Source organism: Nannobrachium achirus (assembly GCF_963921795.1).
Source record: "Nannobrachium achirus genome assembly, chromosome: 15".
NCBI classification, from domain to species: domain Eukaryota; kingdom Metazoa; phylum Chordata; class Actinopteri; order Myctophiformes; family Myctophidae; genus Nannobrachium; species Nannobrachium achirus.
This window is the reverse complement of record NC_137822.1, coordinates 5,129,355-5,152,347: the sequence shown is the minus strand read 5'-3', so window position 1 is coordinate 5,152,347 and position 22,993 is coordinate 5,129,355. Positions and strand designations below refer to the sequence as shown.

Below are 22,993 nucleotides of genomic sequence, written 5' to 3'. Positions count from 1 at the left end.
TATACACTTAAACTTTATGTTGATTTGTTTACTGTTGAGAGAGAAAACAATGTTGCACATTAAGTTAATCATCTGGGGACCCCCCCAAAATAATTTGAGGACCCCCCTGGGGGTCCCGACCCACAGGTTGAGAACCACTGAGCTAGTTGACAGTGCAGAGAGACATAATTGCCTTCCTTTGATCCATTAGCAAGGGGCCAATTACTACTTATTGGCATCAGCTGCCAGCTGTACACAGAGTCTGACACAATCACCTTCCCTCTGCAGTGCTCTGTCTGTCTCATTTCTCCAAAAGCCCTTGAATATGATTGAAAATGATTAAGGATTACTGTGATTATGGTAAGCTTACATTTCATATCGCATTCACCTTACCTGTAACTTTCAGTAGTCCCAGAAAATATTTGTTTGAAAAAAAAAAAAAAAAAAAAAACAACTTTATTTTTTTCCGATTTTTTTTCCCCGATCTCCGATCTTATAAAAACGGCCATATCGGCGGCCGATCCGATCACGTGATCGGGCAACACTAGTTGCAACATGCATGCACTGTGTGAGGCACTGAGGCAGGGTACCTGGGCCACTGCGTGGTTGAGCTCTATGACTGTAGGGCAGCAGATCCTGGTTCTTGGCCTCAGAGAGGAGCCTCTGACAGCCCTGGGATTGTTTCACCACATCCAGAGACTCAATCACATCATGGAGGAAGGAGGGGCTGATGAAAGGCAGACGGACATGTTCTAGTACCTTCAAAAACAGATAGAACACTAGTTATGTACTAGTCCAACTGGATATGGGCTGAACAACATTAAACATTACCTTCAAATCTCCATCCATTTGAGTTTGCTTTGAATTCTCCAACCATTAGTCTAGTAATTCTAGGAAAAAAGTCCACCCGGGTTGGAAGAAATTGTGTTATTTAGTTTCTCAACTGATTCTGAAAGGAAATTAGGTCTACTAGCCAGGATAAAAAATCTACCATAATCTGCTCACTGCAAATACCCACAGTGGCCAAATTAAGTTGGGCTCCCATCGACTTTCTATACAGGAGGAAAATACCCAGAAAAGAATCTGCTTTAAGTAGGATGTGAGGTGTCTAACTAGGGGTTTGTCATGATGCTGAATCCATTGCAAGCATTTGTTTTGCACAAAAAACATTCCTTGGGCTAAAAATGGCCCCAGAAAATGATGGTTTAGTGTTGAAAAGTGATGAGTCATCACTTTTCATCAGTTTTGTGGGCGTTTTCTGGGGCCAATGAATGTTTTTTGTTCAAAACAAATGCTTGCAATGGATTCAGCATCATGACAAACCCCTAGTTAGACCCCTCACATCCTACTTAAAGCATATTTTTTTTCTGGGTATTTTCCTCCTGTATAGAAAGTCGATGGGAGCCGAACTTGATTTGGCCACTGTGGGTATTTGCAGTGAGCAGATTATGGTAGATTTTTTATCCTGGCTAGTAGACCTAATTTCCTGTCAGAATCAGTTGAAAAAATAAATAACACAATTTTTTCCAACCTCAGCTTTATTTTTACTGGACTACATGGTCTATGCAGAAAACCAGTTGAAAGAGAGAGAGAGAGAGAGAGAGAGAGAGAGAGAGAGAGAGAGAGAGAGAGAGAGAGAGAGAGAGAGAGATCGCTGACCTTTTCAAAGCTCTGCCAGCGAGTAGGACACTTGTTGAACCACACCAAGGCAGCCTCAAACACCATCTCCTCCTTGGATACACGGAGATCATCCTTGGACAAGATCTCTGTCAGTTTGTCCACAGAGAGAGAGAGAAACTCTTCCTGGGGGCAGAAGGAAAATACAGACGACTAGTTGACAAATGTATGACCATGCTCCCATACTTCCTGAACTAACCTTTTCTCCTTGCAGTGCGCTGGTAAAATGTTAAATGGTGGAATTACTGTATATAGCGCCTTTATGCAAAAATATATATTCAACAACTGCAACTCTAGATATTAAAATAGCAAGAGTTGCTTGTTGCTGTGACCGCGAGCCACTGAATGAATCACTGAAAGTCTCAACTTGATTTGTTGACAGAAGCTGCAGGGTTGTAGTTTTATATCAACATTCATGACACATAAATTCTCTTATTTCAGCATACATCATCAGAATGAGTTGTTTTTACACATTTGTTTACACCAGGGGTCTTCAACAGGGGGTCCGGGACCCCTATGGGGTCTTCAGAGTTACTACAGGGGGTCCTCCAAATCTTTATGTGATAGAAACCTTTTTTATCTCCTTTTTTATATTAACCGCTTGAACCCTAATGTCCATATTCTGAGAACTTTAGCCAAGAGTAGCAGTTCTACAAGCTCACAACACCTCGCAGCACGAGGCGTTGTGTCCTTGGACTGAAAACGTTGAAGACCCCTGGTTTACACCATGTTTCTCTAAAGAGATCCATGGCACATTACAGCAGACATTTCAATGGTGTGGAATTATATATTGCCTCTGACCTGCTGGTAGACAACGTTGAAGTGAAACAGAATGTAATCCATGCTCTGTTTCTGCAACCTTTTACAGGAGTGGGCGTCAGCAAAGCAGTGAATTCCTACGCAGTTCTTCTCGTCCATGTGGCGCTCCATGTAATGACAGCAGGCCTCCTGAACAGCCACGACATTCATCAAGTTTGCTGCTTCTAGCAGGGCCTAGAACAAATAAACATAATACATATGTTTTTAAGCACCAGAGATGTAACGATTAGGGCTGCAACTAACCATTATTTTCATAATCGATTAATCGGGCGATTAATTAAACGATTAATCGGATTATGGCACTTATTTAGCTATTACCTTTGATTTGAGGTTCTTTTAAACATGTTTTAACTAACAAAAAAAGACATTAAAGATAATTTATTACATTTTGCTCAGCTACCGATTAGGTTGATACCAAAAATACAAATAAATTGTAAATACCCTTTTCCAACTGCATTCTGATTAAAGAATAGCTACACATTTGTCAGGCTAAAAGGTAACAGTACTCTTTTCAAATAGGTAATTTGAAAATAAATATTCAAGTCATATTCTTTGTTCTATATTTCTGCACAATATTAATACACATTCCAGTGATTAGTTGTCAATTCGATTACGATTACTAAATTAGTTGGCAACTAATTGAATAATTGATTCGATTACAATTAATCGATTCATCGTTGCAGCCCTAGTAGCGATTCCACTTTTTCCTTCCCGATAGCGAGTACCGATTCTAAACCAGTGTGTAAAAATATAGGACAGTGGTTCTTAAAGTTGGGTCCAGGGGCTCTTGACGGGGTTCCAAATGGAGCTTTGCATGTCTGTCCAACTCTGACCTTACAGGTTCATTTGGTTCTATTTATTGTTGTACACTCTCACCGTTATGGGGGTCCTTGAAATGTAAGGTTTTGAGAACCAATGACCAAGGTGTTCATAAAGGAAAATCCAATCATAATTGTTCACGTGCAGCTACACGTTAGTCATTAGTTACTATAAATGACGTGGCATCGGAATGGAATAGACTGCTATACACACCGGAACTGAGACCAGCATTTTGGGCAGTATCTGCAACTTTTCAGATACTGGTATCACTATCAGATCACCTCCATCAAGCACAGATGCAGGTCCAAAATGGAGAGAATGAATAGGTTTTATGATGATAGTACATCACCTGCACGTTTGCTGTGGAGATGAGCACCTTTGAAGTGTAGGCATAGTTCACCATCATGCCAATCATCTGAGGTTCTACTCCATTGATGGCTACTCTTATCTGCTGGGACTCCATCCACTCTGTTGTAAACATTGCCTGTGCAGGTTGAAAAGGTTGGTTTTGAGTGCTCATTGTTCAGGCATGTCTTATTTACACTGTGTCAAAAATAAAAAAATATATATTTACACTAACACATCCTACCTGCGTTTTTTTTTTATCCACATTCGGCATTCCCTTAGACGTGTTTAATATCAAACCATATTGAGAACGGTGTTCCAAAAATAAACAAATTAGCACGGCAGTTTGACTCATATGGAGCATCAACTGATGGCAAGAAACGCTGTGAAATGTACCAAATTTTCGACCAAAACAGACAAATATGAGTGACTGACTATTGTAATACCCAGGGGATGAATGAGTGACGTCAGGACTTTGGTAATCTAAAAACACCTTCTAAAATATTGCCTAATGTTTCTGAAAACCTTCAAATTCTTATTCAAAAATGTTTTAATAAATGTTGTTGCTATATGTATGGCAAACACTAATGAGACACAGAGGTGGCTCCCGACTTCATATAACAACGTATAGGTGGCACCAGGTCTAAATGGGTTAAAGCCAAAGAGGAATGACATTTACTTAAGAACGCCGGGACAAATTAATGTTGACAAGCAACATTGAGGATGTGTGTTTACCTCAAAGTAAGGGCTAAAGGAGGCTAGTACATTACGATGACAGGAGAACTCCTGTCCCCCACAGCACAGAATCACATCGCAAAACTCATTTCTGAGCCGTCGGTTGTTCAGGCCCTCTAAGATCTTGTTGGGAAGTGTGTTCTCCACAAACATAAAGTTGTCACTGTCCAGTGAGGACAGCGCTACACTGGTGTCATCCTCCTGAACATCCATAGGGCAGGAGGGGAACGTGGCATCCACTGGAATCATTCCAGCCATGTCTGTCTCCCTTTGCTAGAGCAGCCTATAGGAGAAGGAATAAATGATCAGATTAAATGTACATATTATTTACACAATTGGCTTTATACAAGCACTTCACCCATTTTCAACCATATCTTCATATAACAGACCGTGTGCATGAACATAGTTCACTTTTCCAGAAGGTGGCATTCATGTTTCTTGGTCCGATGTCAGTTTCTCAGAGCTTCTTTTGATTTGCTCCTCTGCAGATTTGAACGGGAAACACATTATTATGGTGTTTTGTGTTTTCCAGTTCAAATCTGCAACACCAATGGAACAGCTTTTTAATCAAATGAAGCTATGAGGATCTGAACCGGAATCCCCCGCGGTGCATCCGGCTTGGTCTGGCGTCTATGCGAACACAATAGGCCTGTGTTCAGGGGTGGGAGGCCGGGCCGAGAGGGAGGGTGATAGTGGTCATTGCATCCTATGGTCTGGGCTGGGCGGTGGGAGGAGTAGGACGAAGGCTCTATGTCCTCCTGGTGGGGGCTCCTCACTGGCAGGTGAGTCAGTAGGATACAATAGCAGTGACACACAGAAATGTGTGTGGAGAGGAATTAGTTGGAATTACTACAAACTACATCATACATATATATATATATATATATATATATATATATATCATACTATAAACGAGCAAATGTCCGTCCGTCCGTCCGTACGTCCGTCCGTCCGTCCGTCCGTCCGTCCCATCCAGTGATGTCATCGATGACGTCATCAGTGATGACGTCACCGATGACGTCATCAGTGATGTCATCGATGATGTCATCAGTGATGCCATATAATATCCAGTGATGTCATCAGTGATGTCATCAGTAATGCCATCGTCATATAATAGTTAGAAACCCAGTGATGTCAACAGTGATGTCATCAGTGATGTCATCACTGATGTCATCAGTGATGTCATATAATAGATGGAAAACCAGTGATGCCATCAGTGATGTCATCGATGACGTCATCAGTGATGATGTCACCGATGACGTCATCAGTGATGTCATCGATGATGTCATCAGTGATGTCATATAATATCCAGTGATGTCATCAGTGATGTCATCAGTAATGCCATCGTCATATAATAGTTAGAAACCCAGTGATGTCATCAGTGATGTCAACAGTGATGTCATCAGTGATGTCATATAATAGATGGAAAACCAGTGATGCCATCAGTGATGTCATCGATGATGTCATATAATGGTTATAAACCCAATGATGTCATCAGTGATGTCATCAATGATGTCATATAATAGTTAGAAACCCAGTGATGTCATCAATGATGTCATATAATAGTTAGAAAACCAGTGATGTCATCAGTGATGTCATCAATGATGTCAATAATGGTTATAAGCCAATGATGTCATCAGTGATGTCATCGATGATAGTGATGTCATATAATATCCAGTGATGTCATCAGTGATGTCATCAATGATGTCATATAATAGTTAGAAACCCAGTGATATCTTTAGTGATGTCATACTATAAACGAGGAAGGTAACATGTTATTAGGTCGAATACCCTTTGGATCGACCACCAAACTCTAACCCAAACCCTAATCCTAACCTCAGTAAAACTATGCCTAACTCTAACCCTAACCCTAAACCTGACCTCAGTAACCGTGACGCGGGTGATTATCTAACCTGCCGGCGCTCGCGGGTGTTTATCTAACCTGCCGACCCCGTTCAACCCAACGGGAGTTCGACCTATGGGGCAGTGATGTCATCGATGATGTCATATAATGGTTCCCAATGATGTCATCAGTGATGTCATTAATGATGTCATATAATAGTTGGAAACCCAGTGATGTCATCAGTGATGTCATATAGTTAGAAAACCAGTGATGTCATCAGTGATGTCATCGATGATGTCACTAATGGTTATAACCCAATGATGTCATCAGTGTTGTCATCAATGATGTCATATATTAGTTAGAAACCCAGTGATGTCATCAGTGATGTCATCAGTAATGTCATATAATAGTTAAACCCAGTGATGTCATCAGTGATGTCATATAATAGTTAGAAAACCAGTGATGTCATCAGTGATGTCATCGATGATGTCACTAATGGTTATAACCCAATGATGTCATCAGTATTGTCATCAATGATGTCATATAATAGTTAGAAACCCAGTGATGTCATCAGTGATGTCATCAGTAATGTCATCAGTAATGTCATATAATGACAGAAATAGTTTACAGTCAGTGATGTGATCAATGATGTCATCAGTGATGTCATCGATGATAGTGATATCATATAATATAAGATGTCACCAATGATGTCATATAATAGTTAGAAACCCAGTGATGTCATTAGTGATGTCATACTATAAACGAGGAAGGTAACATGTCATTAGGTTGAACACCCTTTGGATCAACCACCAAACTAACCCAAACCCTAATCCTAACCTCAGTAAAACTATGCCTAACCCTAAACCTGACCTCAGTAACCGTGACGCGGGTGATTATCTAACCTGCCGACGCTTGCGGGTGTTTATCTAACCTGCCGACGCTGTTCGACCCAACAGGAGTTCGACCTATGGGGCAGTCCCCACAAGGAAATGTCATCCAGTGATGTCATTGATGATGTCATCAGTGATGTCATCGGTGATGTCATCAGTGATGTCATATAATAGATGGAAAACCAGTGATACCATCAGTGATGTCATGAATGATGTCATATAATGGTTATAACCCAATGATGTCATCAGTGATGTCATCAATGATGTCATAATAGTTAGAAACCCAGTGATGTCATCAGTGATGTAATCAGTGATGTCATATAATAGTTAGAAAACCAGTGATTTCATCAGTGATGTCATTAGTGATGTCAGAGGAGGGAAAAGAGGAGGGAAGAGAAGAAGAGGAGGAGGAAAGGAAGAAGTAGAGGAGGGGACCCCCAGGACATCCGGTCTGTGGTGGTGTTCAGCATTAGTCCACTGGAGGATATGAATGAAATCACCTCACACATACTGGAGGTTATGCAAACACACATGGCTCTAAGCAAACTATAAAGATGGTGAAAAACTAAAGTCCAGGAGCATCTCCTGCTTCCAAGAAAGGGGAGATGATGATGTATCCGGTGATGGAAAAATATTAAACTTCAAGAGCATCTCCTCCTCCCAAGAAGGGGCACACCAAGGAAGAGATGGGGAAGAAGAGGGAGGTTGAAGAGAAGAAGGGGAAGAGCAGATAATTGATTAACCCTAACCCTTGATTGAACTCTTGATTGGTGAAACAATGCATGACATTTTAGCCTATCTATTTTTTATTTTATTTTTTATATTAACTATTTCAAAGGGTAACGGGTAAGGAGGACGGGTAAGGACCTAGTATATATATATATATATATATATATATATATATATATATATATATATATATATATATATATCTATATATATATATATATATATATATATATATATAAAGAATAATAAAAAGACAAATTGACCCGGAACATGACATGCAAGTGCTACTTTCTGGAAAAGGGAACTACAATCATGCACAGATCCTATTGAGCCACTCTAAGACGGCATCATTTCTGTCTACATTGAAAGGGTGTCTCCCATGGCTACACGGAGCTGGATATTTGTGAATCTAGACATTTTTTGGTGCTGTTGGGGCTTGCAGCCACACAAAGCTGGATATTTTGGCCGTGAATCTGGATATTTTTCGGATATCTCTGAAGACTTTACTGTGTTTGTGCTTGTTAGACCTAGATATCTTTGTCGTGTGGACCTAGATATTTTTCTATGTGGATATCTGAAAAACCGGGATATATGAAATATCCAGCTCCGTGTGGACCTAGATATTTTTCTATGTGGATATCTGAAAAACCTGGATATATGAAATATCCAGCTCCGTGTGTAGCCATGGCCTAAATTCATGATGAAGATCCCTGTGTTGTTTTGCAGGAAAAACATTCCTTGAGCTAAAAACTGACCCATAATTTGGCAATAAAACTATGATTTAGTGATGAGTCATTACTTTTCAGTTTTGTGGCGGACGTTTCTTGGAAAGGAATGTTTTTCGTGCAAAACAACTGCATGCATTGGATTCAGAATCCCAAAAAACACCTAGTTTGACCCCTCACATGCTACTTAAAGCATATTTATTTTTTGTATTATTTTACTCTATAGTTAAGTCTATGCGAGCCCAACTTTGATTGGCTCCCACAAGTTTCCCAAGACAAATCTGCGATGCCCCTGTAGTCAAAAATGTTCCATATGGCATGTTCTAAATGTGTGCCAAATGTCATGCTTCTTTCATAAAGTGCACGATTTTTGCCTGAAACGCTCTGTATAAAATAGTTATTTTCTTTTGCTTCGTTATTCTTCTGCATTTTCACAAATCAAGGACTGCTTTCACACCTTTACAAAGTGTTTTCCCACATCCATGTGTGGATATTTAAGAGATAAGATCGCATTTATTGTCGTGTTTGAACATCAAACTTGGAATAACAATTAACTCATGAGCTTCCTTGGCTTGAGACAAAGTGAAGCTGTTCTACAGAATAAAACGATGCTTATTACGGTCTCATTATCTCTCATATATAACCGTATAGTCTAGTCTCTATGACTAGTTGACAACAATCCTCCTCCCTCTGTTCTGCTTCTAAAGTAAACTGTATTGTTTTGCTCACCTTGTAGAAACAATGGAGATTATTGTAGGATAACGAGCTTCTTTGTCTCACATTAAGGCAGGAAAAGCTTTGATATTTTAATCTTGGGTGTTTTAAAATAACCTTTCAGCTGCAGCACCGATCATATAATTCACGTTATTCCTGCCCCCGCCCCCGGCTTCCTGTTCATATCCTGAAAGAGGCGGAGGCTGAAAAAGCTGGCCTGAGCCAATACTACTACTGATCCATTACAATTACACAACATAATATGCCCAAAGCCATATCCAAACTATAACAATTTAACTGATAATCAGTCAGTAAGTTTTTATTTTGAGCACAGTAGTGACAAATTAATAGTTTCTCAGTACGTTTTTCTCTTTAGCAAAGTTACAAAGTTTTCCCCTTTTAAGCACAGTATAGGCTACAAAGTATTTTCTTTTTTTAGTACAGTTTATTTTGAGCACTGTAGTGACAAATTAATAGCTGTGCATTGTGCAAATGCAGGCTTTTCTCAGTACAAGATTGTCTTCATGCCTTTACTAGGTCTGACTTTATCCACCCTCCATGTGTCCAGCAAGGATTTCAGCCACTCCTAGAAGTTCTCGAAATAATGTTAATGAAGGTCTCTTACATTGCGTACAGTCTCTATGACTTTGTTAAAACAACAAGAAAAAAACAGTTAAAGTAACAATCCTCCTATCTCTGTTCTTCCTCTAAAGTGTTACAAATAACTGTATTGTTTTGTTTACCTTATACTACAGCAGAGATTCTTGAAGGATAACGAGCTCCTTTATTTCTCACATTAAGTCACGGCCAGCTTTGATATTCTAATTATGAACGTTTTAAAAGAAAATAAGCTTTTAGCACCGAGAATATTTCCGGGGTAGCTGCTCCTACTAAACCCATTGGCTGTGGACCCAGGGTGGGCGGTGCTATCACTGAAGAGCTACCCAATGAATCTCCTCGAAGGTCTCGGAGGCGTGGTCATTGACCAAAGGAAAACACAAGACTGTGGTTATGGATCAGATCCGGTCTAGAGCGGATATGAAAACAGCATATGTGCGTGTGTGTTATGAGCGTGCAAATGACCGGATACAGTAGGCGGGGCTCTGCACCGGATCAGAGCACTGAGCCGTAAAGAGAAACCAGGTTTTCCACGTGCTGTGGAAAGCTATTTGATGTCGTTCGTCACGTGAGAGCAAAGGAACTCAACTGTTGTTGTGTCAGCTGACGTTATTAGCAACATGGCGCCCAGATCGAAATCTAAGAAGAAGAAAACGCAGAAAAGGCAAAGAAAAGTTAGAAAACACAAACAAGACAACGTCGTCAAGCTGGTCACACATGGGAAGGTTTCAGGACAGTTTTCTCAAAGCAGTTTCAGTAAACTCTCGCCTCTTGTGCGCGTCCCTTTGGAAGACATCTGTGATGAAGGACACGTTTTTCTTGGCTTCATCAAAAGTGGCCGATACATTCTGTCCTACACCAAAGTAGATGTGCCTTACGTGGAATCAGAACCAGAATCAGAAACGGATGATCCAGAACTACTCCGACCGCGTCAACAGGCCAGAGAAGAACGACCTTTGTCGGGCTACAACTACACTCTGTATTGGTGGGAGTTTAACCTGCACAGTAAGCTCAAACTGGTCCAACAGGTGAAACTCTTTGCAAATCAGGATGCTGAAGAATTTGACCTCCAGAATCTTCATGTGTGTGAGTGGCCCAACGATGACTCCAACATTGCCATCTTTGGCTTTGATGCACAGACCACCAGCACAGATCAGCTCATGATTAGCCTGGAGAATGATGTCTGGTGCAACTGGTTCGTCACCATTGCTCCCAACCCTCCAGCCAAACCCTGCTCTCTCTGCTCAGCCATGACCACACACTCAGGTAGTGGTGTCAGATGCCTAGAACACGGCTTTGCGCTCCACGGTGAGTGTGAAGTGGACAATCCCTTCCCCTTCCAGCCTGCCTTGCAGCTGAAAAAGGACAAGGTCATCCTGCTGAAAGAAATCAGACATTTGGTGGCCTGTGCCTTCTACCTGTGTCCAGCAGGTGAGCAGAGCCAGTCCTGTCAGATGCTCTACACCAAAAGAGCAGCTCCTCCATCAGGTCAACCCTCTTCTCCTCCTTCCATGCTACCTCAGGGATCTGCTGAAGACAGACATCCATCCACCGGGTCCCCTGCCTCGTCCTCCCCATCCTCATCAAACCTGCCCTCATCCTCGTCTCAAGAGGCAGATCTCAGTAAGCCCAGCTACATCAACTATAAACGCCTCCATTACTACCTCCCACAGCCAGGGGCAGAGAGACAAAGAGATAAATATAAAGGCACTTTACATGCTACAGATTTGAAGGGGAGGGAACAGATGTTGCTCCCCGGTGGTCCATGTGATGGCCAGAGCTTGTGTGTGGAGGAGATGGAGCTGGATGTTGGCCGTGTTCTCTCTGTGTTTCTCCATGATGATCCCCGGGACTACAAATTTGACTTTGTCATGATGGAAGTGTGTCCAGAGACCGACACAGTTTTGATCGGCGTTGGCCTGTATTGGGAAAGTGAGGAGCGCAACATGAGGGTCAGCTGGGACCTCAGCACAGGGCTGTGCAGTGTCATTGGGGTCAGTGACCTCACAAAACAGGTCCCTGTCCCTGACAACAATCGTCACTATGGTCTTGGTGACCCTCTCCCTGTCAGTTCTCACAGGAAGTCCTGTGTGGACACAGTGATGGAGTGTTCTGTTCCAGAGAGCAGCTCTCACCGCGTCAATGTCCTCCTGAATGTAGATGATGATCTGTCCAACACAGTGTTGGCAGACAATGAGCGATGCACCTGGGTGACAACAATATGACACTGTCCGACTGTCGTATTGGTCACAAATAGATTTTTTTCTTTTTGAATAAAAATACAAAACGCACACATAGCCTCATCTTTTATGTTGAGCGCACAACTTAATCTGAGCAAACCTGCTGTTTCTGATTTTGATAGACACTTTTGAGATATGAAGATTTAGATGGCTTTTTGTTTTAGTTTTGTTTTCTTTAAATACATATTAGACATGTTAAGAAACACTGCTCTGTAAAATGATTACTGTGTGAAGATAAGATATGTTACAAGGAAGCAATAAACAAGCAACTAAACTGAATACAAAAAAAAAACGTTTTTGTTCCATTCATTCAGGCAGGTATATATGAAAAGATTTATTATTTCCAAGTGTGGGTATTAGCCCTATTCACGGCCCGCCCACTCAGCAACTTCCTGGTGCTGAAGTCACGTTTTGAAGGGTAAAACCCTGCTAAAAGCCCATAGCACAGAAATCGCAAATTCAATGCAATTTTCGAATAGTAAAGTACAGCTAAAATACAGCTAGCATGATCAAGAACACAAGATAGTAAAAGGCACAAAGCATTATAATTTACTTTACCGTTCGAAATAATGATTTGTTGGCTTAAGTCCAGTGATTTCTGTGTTATTTTACCCTTCTAAACTGACGTCAGCACCAGGAAGTTGCTGAGAAATTTGCAGAGTGGGCAGGCCGTGAATAGGGCTAATTGCCATGTTATCGTTTCTTGAAACTGATGTAAAACATTTTCCTCAACTGAGTCAGCAGCATTAATCTGGAAGGAACTGGGAGTTTAAAATGGGATGTAAATTCTTTGTTAAGAAATGCCTGCCGTTTGCAAAATAAAAATGTCTCCATTATGTCTTTACACTGAGCACTGTCCAAACTCTTTTTTTTTAAGACACTAGTCCATGTCATCACTAAACCATTTTTTAAGCCCAAGGAGTGTTTTTCTTGCAAAACAAATGCTTGCAATTAGGAAGGGAATATCTTAGAATGTCCTGGAATAAATTCCTTACCAAAAAATGTGTTTGTAAAGGTGTCTAGTAACACAAAGACTGAAATTCAGTTTCCCTAGGAGAATCCTTGACAGCTGCTGAAAGTTGGGGTCCCATTAAATTAACTATACCGGATCAAACACACCAAAATAAATATGCTTTAAGTAGTATGTGAAGGGGTCAAACTAGGGGTTTTTCATTATTCTGAATCCATTGCAAGCATTAGTTTTGCACAAAAAAAACATTCCTTGGGGTCAAGGTGGCTCCCACAAAACTGAAAAGTGATGATCACTAAACCATAGTTTTGTCGGGCAGTTTTTTGACCAAGGAATGTTTTTTGTGCAAAAACGAAAGCTTGCAATGGATTCAGAATCATGAAAAAACCCTAGTTTGACCCCTCACATGTTACATAAAGTATATTGATTTTGGTGCGTTTTATCCTGTATAGTTAATTTAATGGGACCCCAACTTTCAGCAGCTGTCACGGATTCTCTAAGGGAAACTGAATTTCAGTCTTTGTGGGGTGTATTACTAGACACCTTTACAAACACATTGGTGAAGACATTTTTTGGTAAGGAATTTATTCCAGGATATGACTATTTCTGAAGATATTCCCTTCCAAATGGATTCAGAATAATGAAAAAGCCTTAGTTAGACCTCTCTCATGTAAGCAGATTTCTTGGGGGTAGGCAACCTTAGGCACAGGTGCCAACATTGGCACAGGGAGGGTGATCACTAGCAGAAGTGTGTGAGAGTTTCTTTATTTATTAAATATTCCCAGAAAAGTAAAGTCAATTAAATTATGTCTATATGAGAGATACTAGGGTTATTGCTCTGGGTTAGTTTAATGACCATTACATCCTCAAAAATAAATATCCGCAAAAGAGGATGGAGAAAAACCTAGAATCTTGTATAGGTATAGCTTATGGACAATCAAAATCAGTTGGAAATATTTTATTTTGACGTGGTGACATAATTAAACTTGTTGTTGATATGACACATTGACTAACAAGCAAATGAAAACATGGCAATTCATTTCAAAAAGGTCCCCTGCTAGCCTATCGTACACTGTATAGTAAGTGAATGGGATCCCAACTTTCAGCAGCTGTCAAAAGTTCCCCTAGGCCTAGGGATATTGAATTTCAAACTTTGTTATATGTGTTACTAGACACCTTTACAAACACATTGCTGAAGACATTTCTTGGTAAGGGATTTATTAATATCCATTCCCCTGACTGTTTAAAATCTTCACAGCCTAATATCATGTGGGAGAAGGTGTACTTGCTATTGCATGATTGAACCAGCAGATGGCTCTCCAGTGTCATTTTTAATGATTTGTTGTTCACTGTTTTTGTTTACAGAGACAAGACAATACACTGTCAATTGTAAATGTGTAAAATGGATTATGCTATTTCTAGTGATTAGTAATTTTATTTAACTAGATTATATTGTTGCTGTCTGGCTTGCTTGGGTGGGGGGGGGGGGGTTGTAAATTAATGCCTTACTACTTCATCATATGAGTAAAGACTGAACAGTAATGTAGTGAAAATGGCAAATCTACAAGACGCGTTGTGAGCTTGTCAGCTATTGCCACTGTTCTAAAATCTTTTTAAAGTTTTTTTGGTACATAAATGTTTTCTTTCCACCCCACAGCAACAATATTATATCAAATTTGTTTCATAGGTCTCTCTGATCTGTGTATGTTCTGAGCCCTGTATCAATATGATCCATCCTGACTATGTTGTCCCCATAAATAGGTGTGTATTTATTCTGCATGGCAGAATGTCAAGGGCTTTTACCTAAACATACGTCCGTTGGTACCTTTACACTATTTATGGTACCACTATTAAATCATTAAATAACTACATTTTTGCATCTACCAAACCCTCTGTGCATATATTCCCTTTGTGTTAGTGTTCAAGCATTCCTTCTTGTCTTCCGTCTTCTTTTGTTTGCATGGCAGGAAGTCTAGTGCAAACATTTTTTGTTGATCATATATTTGAAATGTAATATATTTCTGTGCACCGCTTGCAAATCAAATGATATTGAATAACCCTTTATTTTTTCTGATGATTTCAAGGTTCGTAGTATCAATGTTTAGGTTAGAGCTCACTGTAAAGACATAATGGAGTCATTAATCAAAATATTTTTTATTTTGCAAACGACAGGCATTTCTATTCAACGACCAGGAACTTACATCCCATTTAAACTCCCAGGGTTCCTCCCAAAGATCAATGCTGCTGATTTACAAAATGATAACATGGCATGGCAATATTCGCACTTGGAAATAAAAACAAATCTTTTTATACATGCCTGTCTTATTGAATGTAACAAATATTTTTGAGTTCAGTTTAGATGATTGTTTATTGCTTCCTCGTAACATAATATCTATCTTCAAACAGTAATCATTTTACAAAGCAGTTTTTCTTAACCTTTCTATTATGTAGAAATGACTCACTCCAGCTCTTGGTTGACTCTGCAGTATTGTAATGCAGTACAAAAATAAAACAAAAAGCCTCAAAACAAATATCTAAATCTTCATATCTCAAAACTATCAAAGTGTATCACAATGCAAAACAGCAGGTTTGCTCAGATGAAATTGTGTGCTAAACTTAAAAGGTGAGGCTGTGTGTGTGTGTGTGTGTGTATTTTGTATTTAAGATCCAGTCCGACCTCGAACACGCTACACTTCGATGTCGGAGGAAAAAGGCTGCATGTTAAATCCTTGCAAAACATTGGCATATGACAGGAACAATTACCTTTTTGGCAACGACGAGAGACTTGTTCTAAGATAAAGTTAAGAGTCAAATTAAAGAACTGTAAAGCTATAGGCCTGGGTAACAATAACATGTCTGAAACAAATAGGCCCCAAATAGGCTTGTTTTGAAAGTGCCAATAGGACAATTAAATACATTTTGTTCTTCAGTTATGTCAACTCAACAAAGACATTAAAGGGGTTGATAAAAACAGGTTTTTGTGAAGAGAAGAATGTCAATATGGGCAGCCTTTGTAACCATTTGCTGAATTCGGTAACCAACCTTACAGTTTGTGAGATATAGACACTTTTACAGAAGGAGAAAAACAAAAACCGTCACAACATGTGCCCTCTCATTAATACTGGGATTATTCAACGTGAATAATAGACTGACACCGCTCCCTGTGCCACCATCATCCTTCAGTGGTTCTGAACCATCTTTCTCTCAGTTCACAAATGATGTCTGCCTCCTTCCTTAGCCAGAGAGACACACAGCTGAAACAAATGCGAGAAGAGGGCATCTCCCCCACAATTTCCCATGAGTCTGTGTCTTCACGGTAACGTTCGATGGTGCGGTGAGGAGGCGGAGGCCTACATGAAGAGAGACAAATAGTAAAAAGTCAAAAGTTTGATGTGAACAAGCAGCCAACTTTTCCCAGGATTTCATGAAGCAGCAGCCTCTTACCTGCAGCAGTCATCCCATCCTCCCAGTATGTAGATCATTCCGTCCACCACAGCTACGCCAGGAATGGTGCGTGGCACTTTCATGGGGGAACACATGGTCCACTGGTTGGTCTCTGGATCATAGCAGTCCACCTGATCCGTTGGCTCTATATCGTCATTCACACCACCTGCCAAATAAACAGGAATTAACAGGATAGTGACTGTTAGTGGCAGTGATGTATTGGTCCGGTCACGCCGGACCATCTTTTTTTGTCACACGACTTGTATAGTAGGTGTTAAAGGGATACTTCACTTTCAAAATAACTTTTGGTCATTTTATTGTCTAATCAGGCTTTTATGAACACCCTGAACAGTTTTTAATTTGATTTAGATATTTGATGTAAATGTTACCAGGCCCTCCTCCTGCAGGACGCCTCCCCATACACACCCATTGTAACTTCAAACTTAATTTTAACTATGACAGATACATTAAAAACACCCATTATTTTTTCTAGTGACTCATAATACATCCCTGATACGTGAGCAGGCCGTGTTTTTTCCATAACTTCTTTCATTTATTTTTTATAATTCTTTGGGGAAATGGAAATAATTAAATACATAAATTAATTATTATTATTAAAAATAAATGAATGGCCTGCTCACGTATTAGGAGGGTATTATGAGTCACCAGAAAAGATAATGGGTGTTTTTTTCCTTTTTTTTGCTCACGTATTAGGAGGGTATTATGAGTAACCAGAAAAGATAATGGGTGTTTTTTTGGGGGGGTTAAAATGGAGTTTGAAGTTACAATGGTTGTGTGGGGAGAGGCCCTGGGCCTGAATGGCCTGATGACATTTACATCAAATATCTAAATATTGAATCAAGCAAAGTAAAATCTGTTCAGGGTGTTCAAAAAAGCCTGATTAGACGATAAAAAGACCAAAAGTTATTTTGAAAGTGAAATATCCCTTTAAGCGACGTATGCGTGACTTCATGAAAATCGCGTACCCCCAAACATTTGAATCAGCAATGCAACACTGGTTTGTGGACTCCATATCATGTGCCTAAAACATAAAGGTTCCCAAACTTTTCAAGCCGTGACCAAGGGCATCCCCCCCCCCCCCCACCCACCCCCAGTTTGGGAACAACTAGCCTAAACCAGAGCCGTCTAATCAGAGAGTCCTGCCACTGCGGGGTCAGAAACAGCGCTGGTCACATGGTTCATTGTCACTTTACACCTCATAGACTTCAATGCATTTTGTAAACTTCCGGTTCGCCGTTTGTCACTATACGCCAATAGATGTGTGCGTAGAAGACCTGGCCCCATGAAGTGAACGGGAGTGACGCAACTCTCCGTAGGTAGAAGGCTCTGGTCTACACTAGTCAAGTTCAAAGGTCTATTATGGAACTAAGAAGAGCCATTAAAACAGGTACGATACCCACAATGTAGACTTTTCCTTTGAGAACGCAGGCAGCTAAACCACCACGTATAACAAGCACAGGAGCTACTTCTGTCCATACAGTTGTGGTAGGGTTGTAACTGTAGAGCTGGGGCAGGCTTTCAAAACCATTCTCCTGAAGAACAGTAACACCTAGGACCCAGGAGGACACATGGCAAAACGTTAATCTGGACATTTGCACTTAAAGGACAACTTTGTTTTTTTACAACAAGGGTTCATATTTTAGATTTTAATTAGAGAAAAGAAAAAGTGGGTGTTAAAATGTTTTCATTTATTCTATTGTTTTATCGCGTTTACCATCACGTGCTAAAATGTGCATGTGTACAAGTGGCTAAATATGTCTTTTTAGACACAATAAGCCAGCAGTTTCTTTGTTGCTATTTACAGTAACACTTATAGCCCCCATAAGTCACATCCAACCATGAAAGGTTGCGTTGTATCTTGGGAATGGGCTGGCTTATTCTGTGTAAAATGACATATTTAGCCACTTGTAAGCATGCCCCCAACCACTGAAATAAGAATCTCTAAAACAATAGAAACAAGTAAATGAAATAATAAACACTCATCTTTTATATTCTTTAATTACAATCTAAACCCTTGTGTAAAAAACACAAGGGTCTGCGCTCCAAGGAGCGGAGGAAAATCCTCGCTCCAAAGCCGCTCAGACCCGTTTGAAAAGTCGCTCGCTCACGTCAAAAACGGCCCACTCCGCTCCCCGCGCCGCTCGCGCTCCACTCCGCTCGTATACTCTGTCACGGGGACGCTGTACTTCGCGGGGGAATCGTTAAAACGTCTGGGAACGTGTTAGGCACACCAGGTGTTAAATGTCTGAAAATATACACATGAATCCAATATAGTACAGATGATAGTGCTGTCAAACAAGTTTATGCAGTTACACTGCTACAGTGTATGAACTCTATGAAAAAGCTTAATCTGCAACACAATTATATACAACATGTACAGTAGTAGGGGATCCTGCTTCATCTCTCTCTCAGGCAGCTAGGGGGTCCTTGGGCTGAAACACGTTGGTGACTGCAGGAGTATATAAACATCTTCCATACCAATAAAATAGAGCAGTCCGTCTAGTGCCACCACAACAGGGGCATCAGAGTGGTTACAGGCACACATGGAGTCAGGAGCTTTTATGAGCTGCCAGGTGTTGATGTCGGCGGCATAATGGTCCCCATACATCTGAGGCCTGTCGGCACCCACTTCTCTGTAGTGACTCACTGCATACACATAGCCATCCAGCACCGCCAGGCCTATGGACCATGTGGGATTGTGAAAGGAAAACAAGACTGGGTCAAAATCCTGTTATTTGGCTGGAATACAAGAATGACATTTGATACATGCATCTCATTATCTACATGTCATTAACCCCCTTCCAAAAGGGAATTCACCAAAGATCTTCAAGATTCTTGAAAAAGATGCCTTTCCAGAACAAATCAGGTTTTCCTAAATTTTTAGTATGTTATTTAGTGTAACCGTTGTTAGTAACAGAATTAATTGACCAATCTGGTAACAATTGCTATGCATACCATGTCTATAATGCATTATAAACAGACTTGTAATGCATTATACACTACTTATAACACTGTATAATTATAGCACTCATAAATATTCATAATGCTTTATAACAATAATGATAACACATTATAAAGTATTCTATAATGACAGGCCAGGTAATAAATGCATTGTGATATGCATATAACAATGTATTACAGTTGTAAGCCCTCCCAAGTACTCAAAATGCAATTATAAACCATGTTACAATGACTCTTCCTATATTCATTCTCATAGTTGCAAGACATTATAATCATGTTATAATGCTTTATTTTATTTTCTATATGGTATTGTGAGTCATTATGAACGGAAGACAGACGTACTGATAGACTTACTGTAATCACTCTCTTCAATTTCTGCATAATTCATAGGAGCCATCTTCAACCAGGAGTCATCATGGGAAGGATCATAGCGCCACATACTGGTTGAACCATCATAGGATTCTCCTCTAGCTAAATACAAAGCAGAGTCTATGGTGGGAGAAGAGCAGAATTAAAACAATAAGTTAATATGTCATTATTGATAAAGAAATAAAGATGTTGAGAGAGCTCAAGGTACATGACAATATGCATGAACAACTTGAAAGGTCTTCTCCGATACCAGATGGGCATGAAAAATGCCTCCATGCCTTGGAGAATTTCATTAACTTAATGACACAATGGCCGCCATGTGAATATGGTCTATTGGAGAAGGACTGATTAAATGACTTCAGGTGCTGGAATAATAAAGCTTCACAATCTGGACATTGACTTTGTTTTTCAGTTGGCTGAAACAATCTCCTGCCATGTCTAGCAAAGAGGGAGAGAGCACCATAACCCTTTCCAATCCACCTCTGTCCTTAAAGTTAAAGGTTTACATTTTGCAAAATATATCCATTCAAAGCCTAGCCTTGTTTGAACGTTTAAAGTTTACATAATGTTATTGTATATTGTTTCTACTCCAGTTTCCTGTGATGGCAGTGCACAACTCACCTAACACAACCACACTGGGGTTCCGTACAGCAAAGGGCAGACTGGCCAAAGTCTTCCACTGATTGGTCCGGGGGTAAAAGCTCTCAACCCTTGTACTGCTGTCATAATCTCCTCCCATTATCAGTATCACTTCACATGCAATTAGAACATGAAAACAGAACCTTTTAATACACAGAAGGTTAGAACACAAACAGCACATTTTAATACTGGAACAGAATCACACCTAGTGTGAAGTGAGCTGTGCTATTTGGGAGTAAATGTCCTTAATCGTCCTGCTAAACTTGGCTTTCTGTGGTGAGTGTCAGTGCTAGAGTGAGAGGGTGAAAATATACTAATATATGATGTCACTGTTGTGATGTCATAGTGATAAAATTGCTAACTTGGACCAAGATGTAGGACAGGCTTCAGAGCCCGGACATTTTTGGAGGACCAGACAAAGTCAGATGTTGGAAGAAAGAAAAAGAAGAAAAAAAAAAGAAATGCACCAGGTGTGAGAATTTGAAATGTTATGATGAAATTAGCAGTCGCTGCATGAAACAACGAAAAATGATGTATAGGTCATATATAGTTAATTAAAACAACATATATAAGGCACAAATCTAAATCAAAACATGACAATGAATCATTATGTAGCATTAATAGCTATTGTAACTAAACTCCAAATGCCACACCAAAGAAAACATAAATACACATTGTATTGCCAGGTAGGTTTACATATTTGAGGATGTTAAAGCACTGGAAATGCCAGCTAGAAAACCGTTCATGTATTGTTTTCCGGCATCAGTTGCAACATGCATGCACTGTGTGAGGCACTGAGGCAGGGTACCTGGGCCACTGCGTGGTTGAGCTCTATGCAACATGCATGCATTGTGTGAGGCACTGAGGCAGGGTACCTGGGCCCCTGCGTGGTTGAGCTCTATGACTGTAGGGCAGCAGATCCTGGTTCTTGGCCTCAGAGAGGAGCCTCTGACAGCCCTGGGATTGTTTCACCACATCCAGAGACTCAATCACATCATGGAGGAAGGAGGGGCTGATGAAAGGCAGACGGACATGTTCTAGTACCTTCAAAAACAAATAGAACACTAGTTATTCACTAGTCCAACTATATGGGCCGAACAACAATAAAGTTTGCTTTCAAAACTCTACATCTGCCTGAAGACAAGGTGAGGTAAAGTAGATAAAGTATGCCACCATTGAATACTGTATGTTTTATATCCTATATGTTTAGGAAGTAAAATCATGACCATTATTTATATTTTCATAATCTAATTCAAACTACATGAAGCAAGATGCTCCTGAGCTACACCCATAAGTGTGGTGTGCAACAACAGTGTAATCCTAACTAACTAGGGGACGTTCTATAGTTAGGCCTAAATCAGAAATTAGCCTACAAAAACAAATATGTTGCTACATACTGTACATGTACTGTAAGCCCCTCCCATACACTAAAATGTGTTCCCGGCCTGAATGGGTTAATAAATGTAGGAGACAGATGACAAATTTCATGTTTTAGACAGTTAAAAAACGATGCATCTCCAATTCTCCTTAGCAGTGCTTCAAACACACGACAGACTCCAGACACATTGCTTTGACTTCTCTATGGTCTCTCTCTAGAAAACCATAAGATATGCTGAGAAGTGACAGACCTTTTCAAAGCTGTGCCCAGTAGAACACTTGAACCACACCAGGGCAGCCTCAAACACCATCTCCTCCTTGGGAACATTAAGATCATCACTGGAAAGAAACTCCGTCAGCTTGTTCAAAGGTAGAGAGAGAAACTCGTCCTAGGGGCCGAAGAAATACAGTAGACTAGTTAATACATTACAACCATGTTCCTATACTCCTGGACTAGCCTTTTCTCTACTCAAGTGCCCACTGGTAACATGTCCTTTTGGTAAAAAAAGAAATAAAATAAAAATGAAGTGACAGTATCTTGTAAGTTACTATGAAAAGCTCCACCGGCTGTCTGTCTGTCCGTCACGTCACGTCACGTCACGTCACACTTTTGCCCTACTCTTATCTCTGCCACCGTTGCCCCTAAATTCCAGACACTGCTCCTACAGATTTTGGACTAAAAGCGGTACACAGTACCTCTAAAGTCATGTCATCAACATTGATCTGTCCCATTTCCCATATTCCCTCCTGATTGGCTATGATTGCCTTCTAAAGTTTGTGTATACGTCTATGCGACCTGACGGTCACTTATCTCCTGATTAGGGTCTTACTGGTATTCATCTTATCACTGGCCAATAAGGCCGGCTTTACACTGCCAGCGAAATCTAGCCTGAATCAGATCTGAGTCACATCAAAAGTGGAATCCGATTTTTTTTAAATAGTCTAAATCCAGACAGGTCACATGCAGGTCACTTAAAATCCGATTTTGAAAAACCACATCCAGAGGTGGTTTCAAATCCGATCCATATCGGATCTGACTGAGGACATCTGTCTCTTACTGCGAAAGCAGTAACCACATC

The 22,993-nt window shown here is 40.3% G+C and overlaps 3 protein-coding genes and 1 long non-coding RNA gene across 5 annotated transcripts in view; 1 reads left to right on the top strand and 3 right to left on the bottom strand.

Annotated features, from left to right (window-relative positions):
- LOC308299535 (kelch-like protein 24) overlaps positions 1–10,131 on the bottom strand; it is a 28,564-nt gene extending 18,433 nt beyond the window's left edge. Inside the window, exons 1-6 of one of the 2 annotated variants that reach the window (XM_080743332.1) lie at positions 10,019–10,131; positions 4,375–4,657; positions 3,644–3,778; positions 2,458–2,649; positions 1,639–1,782; positions 570–738 (exon numbers count right to left, since the gene is read on the bottom strand). In XM_080743332.1, the coding sequence (XP_080599458.1) occupies positions 570–738; positions 1,639–1,782; positions 2,458–2,649; positions 3,644–3,778; positions 4,375–4,632 (898 nt within the window). In that variant the 5' untranslated portion in view covers positions 4,633–4,657; positions 10,019–10,131. Of the gene's footprint in view, positions 1–569; positions 739–1,638; positions 1,783–2,457; positions 2,650–3,643; positions 3,779–4,374; positions 4,658–9,290; positions 9,415–10,018 lie in introns of those variants that run through there. The other variant, XM_080743333.1, reaches the window with a different exon arrangement.
- A 382-nt stretch (positions 10,132–10,513) lies between these two features.
- On the top strand, positions 10,514–12,118 carry LOC308299165 (DDB1- and CUL4-associated factor 15-like; the record flags this gene model as incomplete). Its single annotated transcript, XM_080742883.1, has 1 exon — positions 10,514–12,118. The coding sequence occupies one exon, from the start codon at positions 10,514–10,516 to the stop codon at positions 12,116–12,118; it is 1,605 nt and encodes a 534-aa protein (XP_080599009.1).
- A 3,866-nt stretch (positions 12,119–15,984) lies between these two features.
- On the bottom strand, positions 15,985–19,988 carry LOC308299538 (kelch-like protein 21). The gene is made up of 5 exons (XM_080743337.1): positions 19,884–19,988; positions 19,047–19,247; positions 17,965–18,117; positions 16,548–16,713; positions 15,985–16,453 (listed from the first exon to the last, which is right to left on the bottom strand). Exons 1-5 carry the CDS (start codon positions 19,966–19,968, stop codon positions 16,276–16,278), a joined length of 783 nt encoding a protein of 260 aa, XP_080599463.1. The 5' UTR covers positions 19,969–19,988; the 3' UTR covers positions 15,985–16,275.
- A 554-nt stretch (positions 19,989–20,542) lies between these two features.
- Positions 20,543–22,282, bottom strand: LOC308299539. The gene is made up of 3 exons (XR_013962784.1): positions 22,166–22,282; positions 21,413–21,581; positions 20,543–20,648 (listed from the first exon to the last, which is right to left on the bottom strand). It is a non-coding gene; the product is annotated as an uncharacterized lncRNA (long non-coding RNA).
- Between the last annotated feature and the right edge of the window lie 711 nt (positions 22,283–22,993).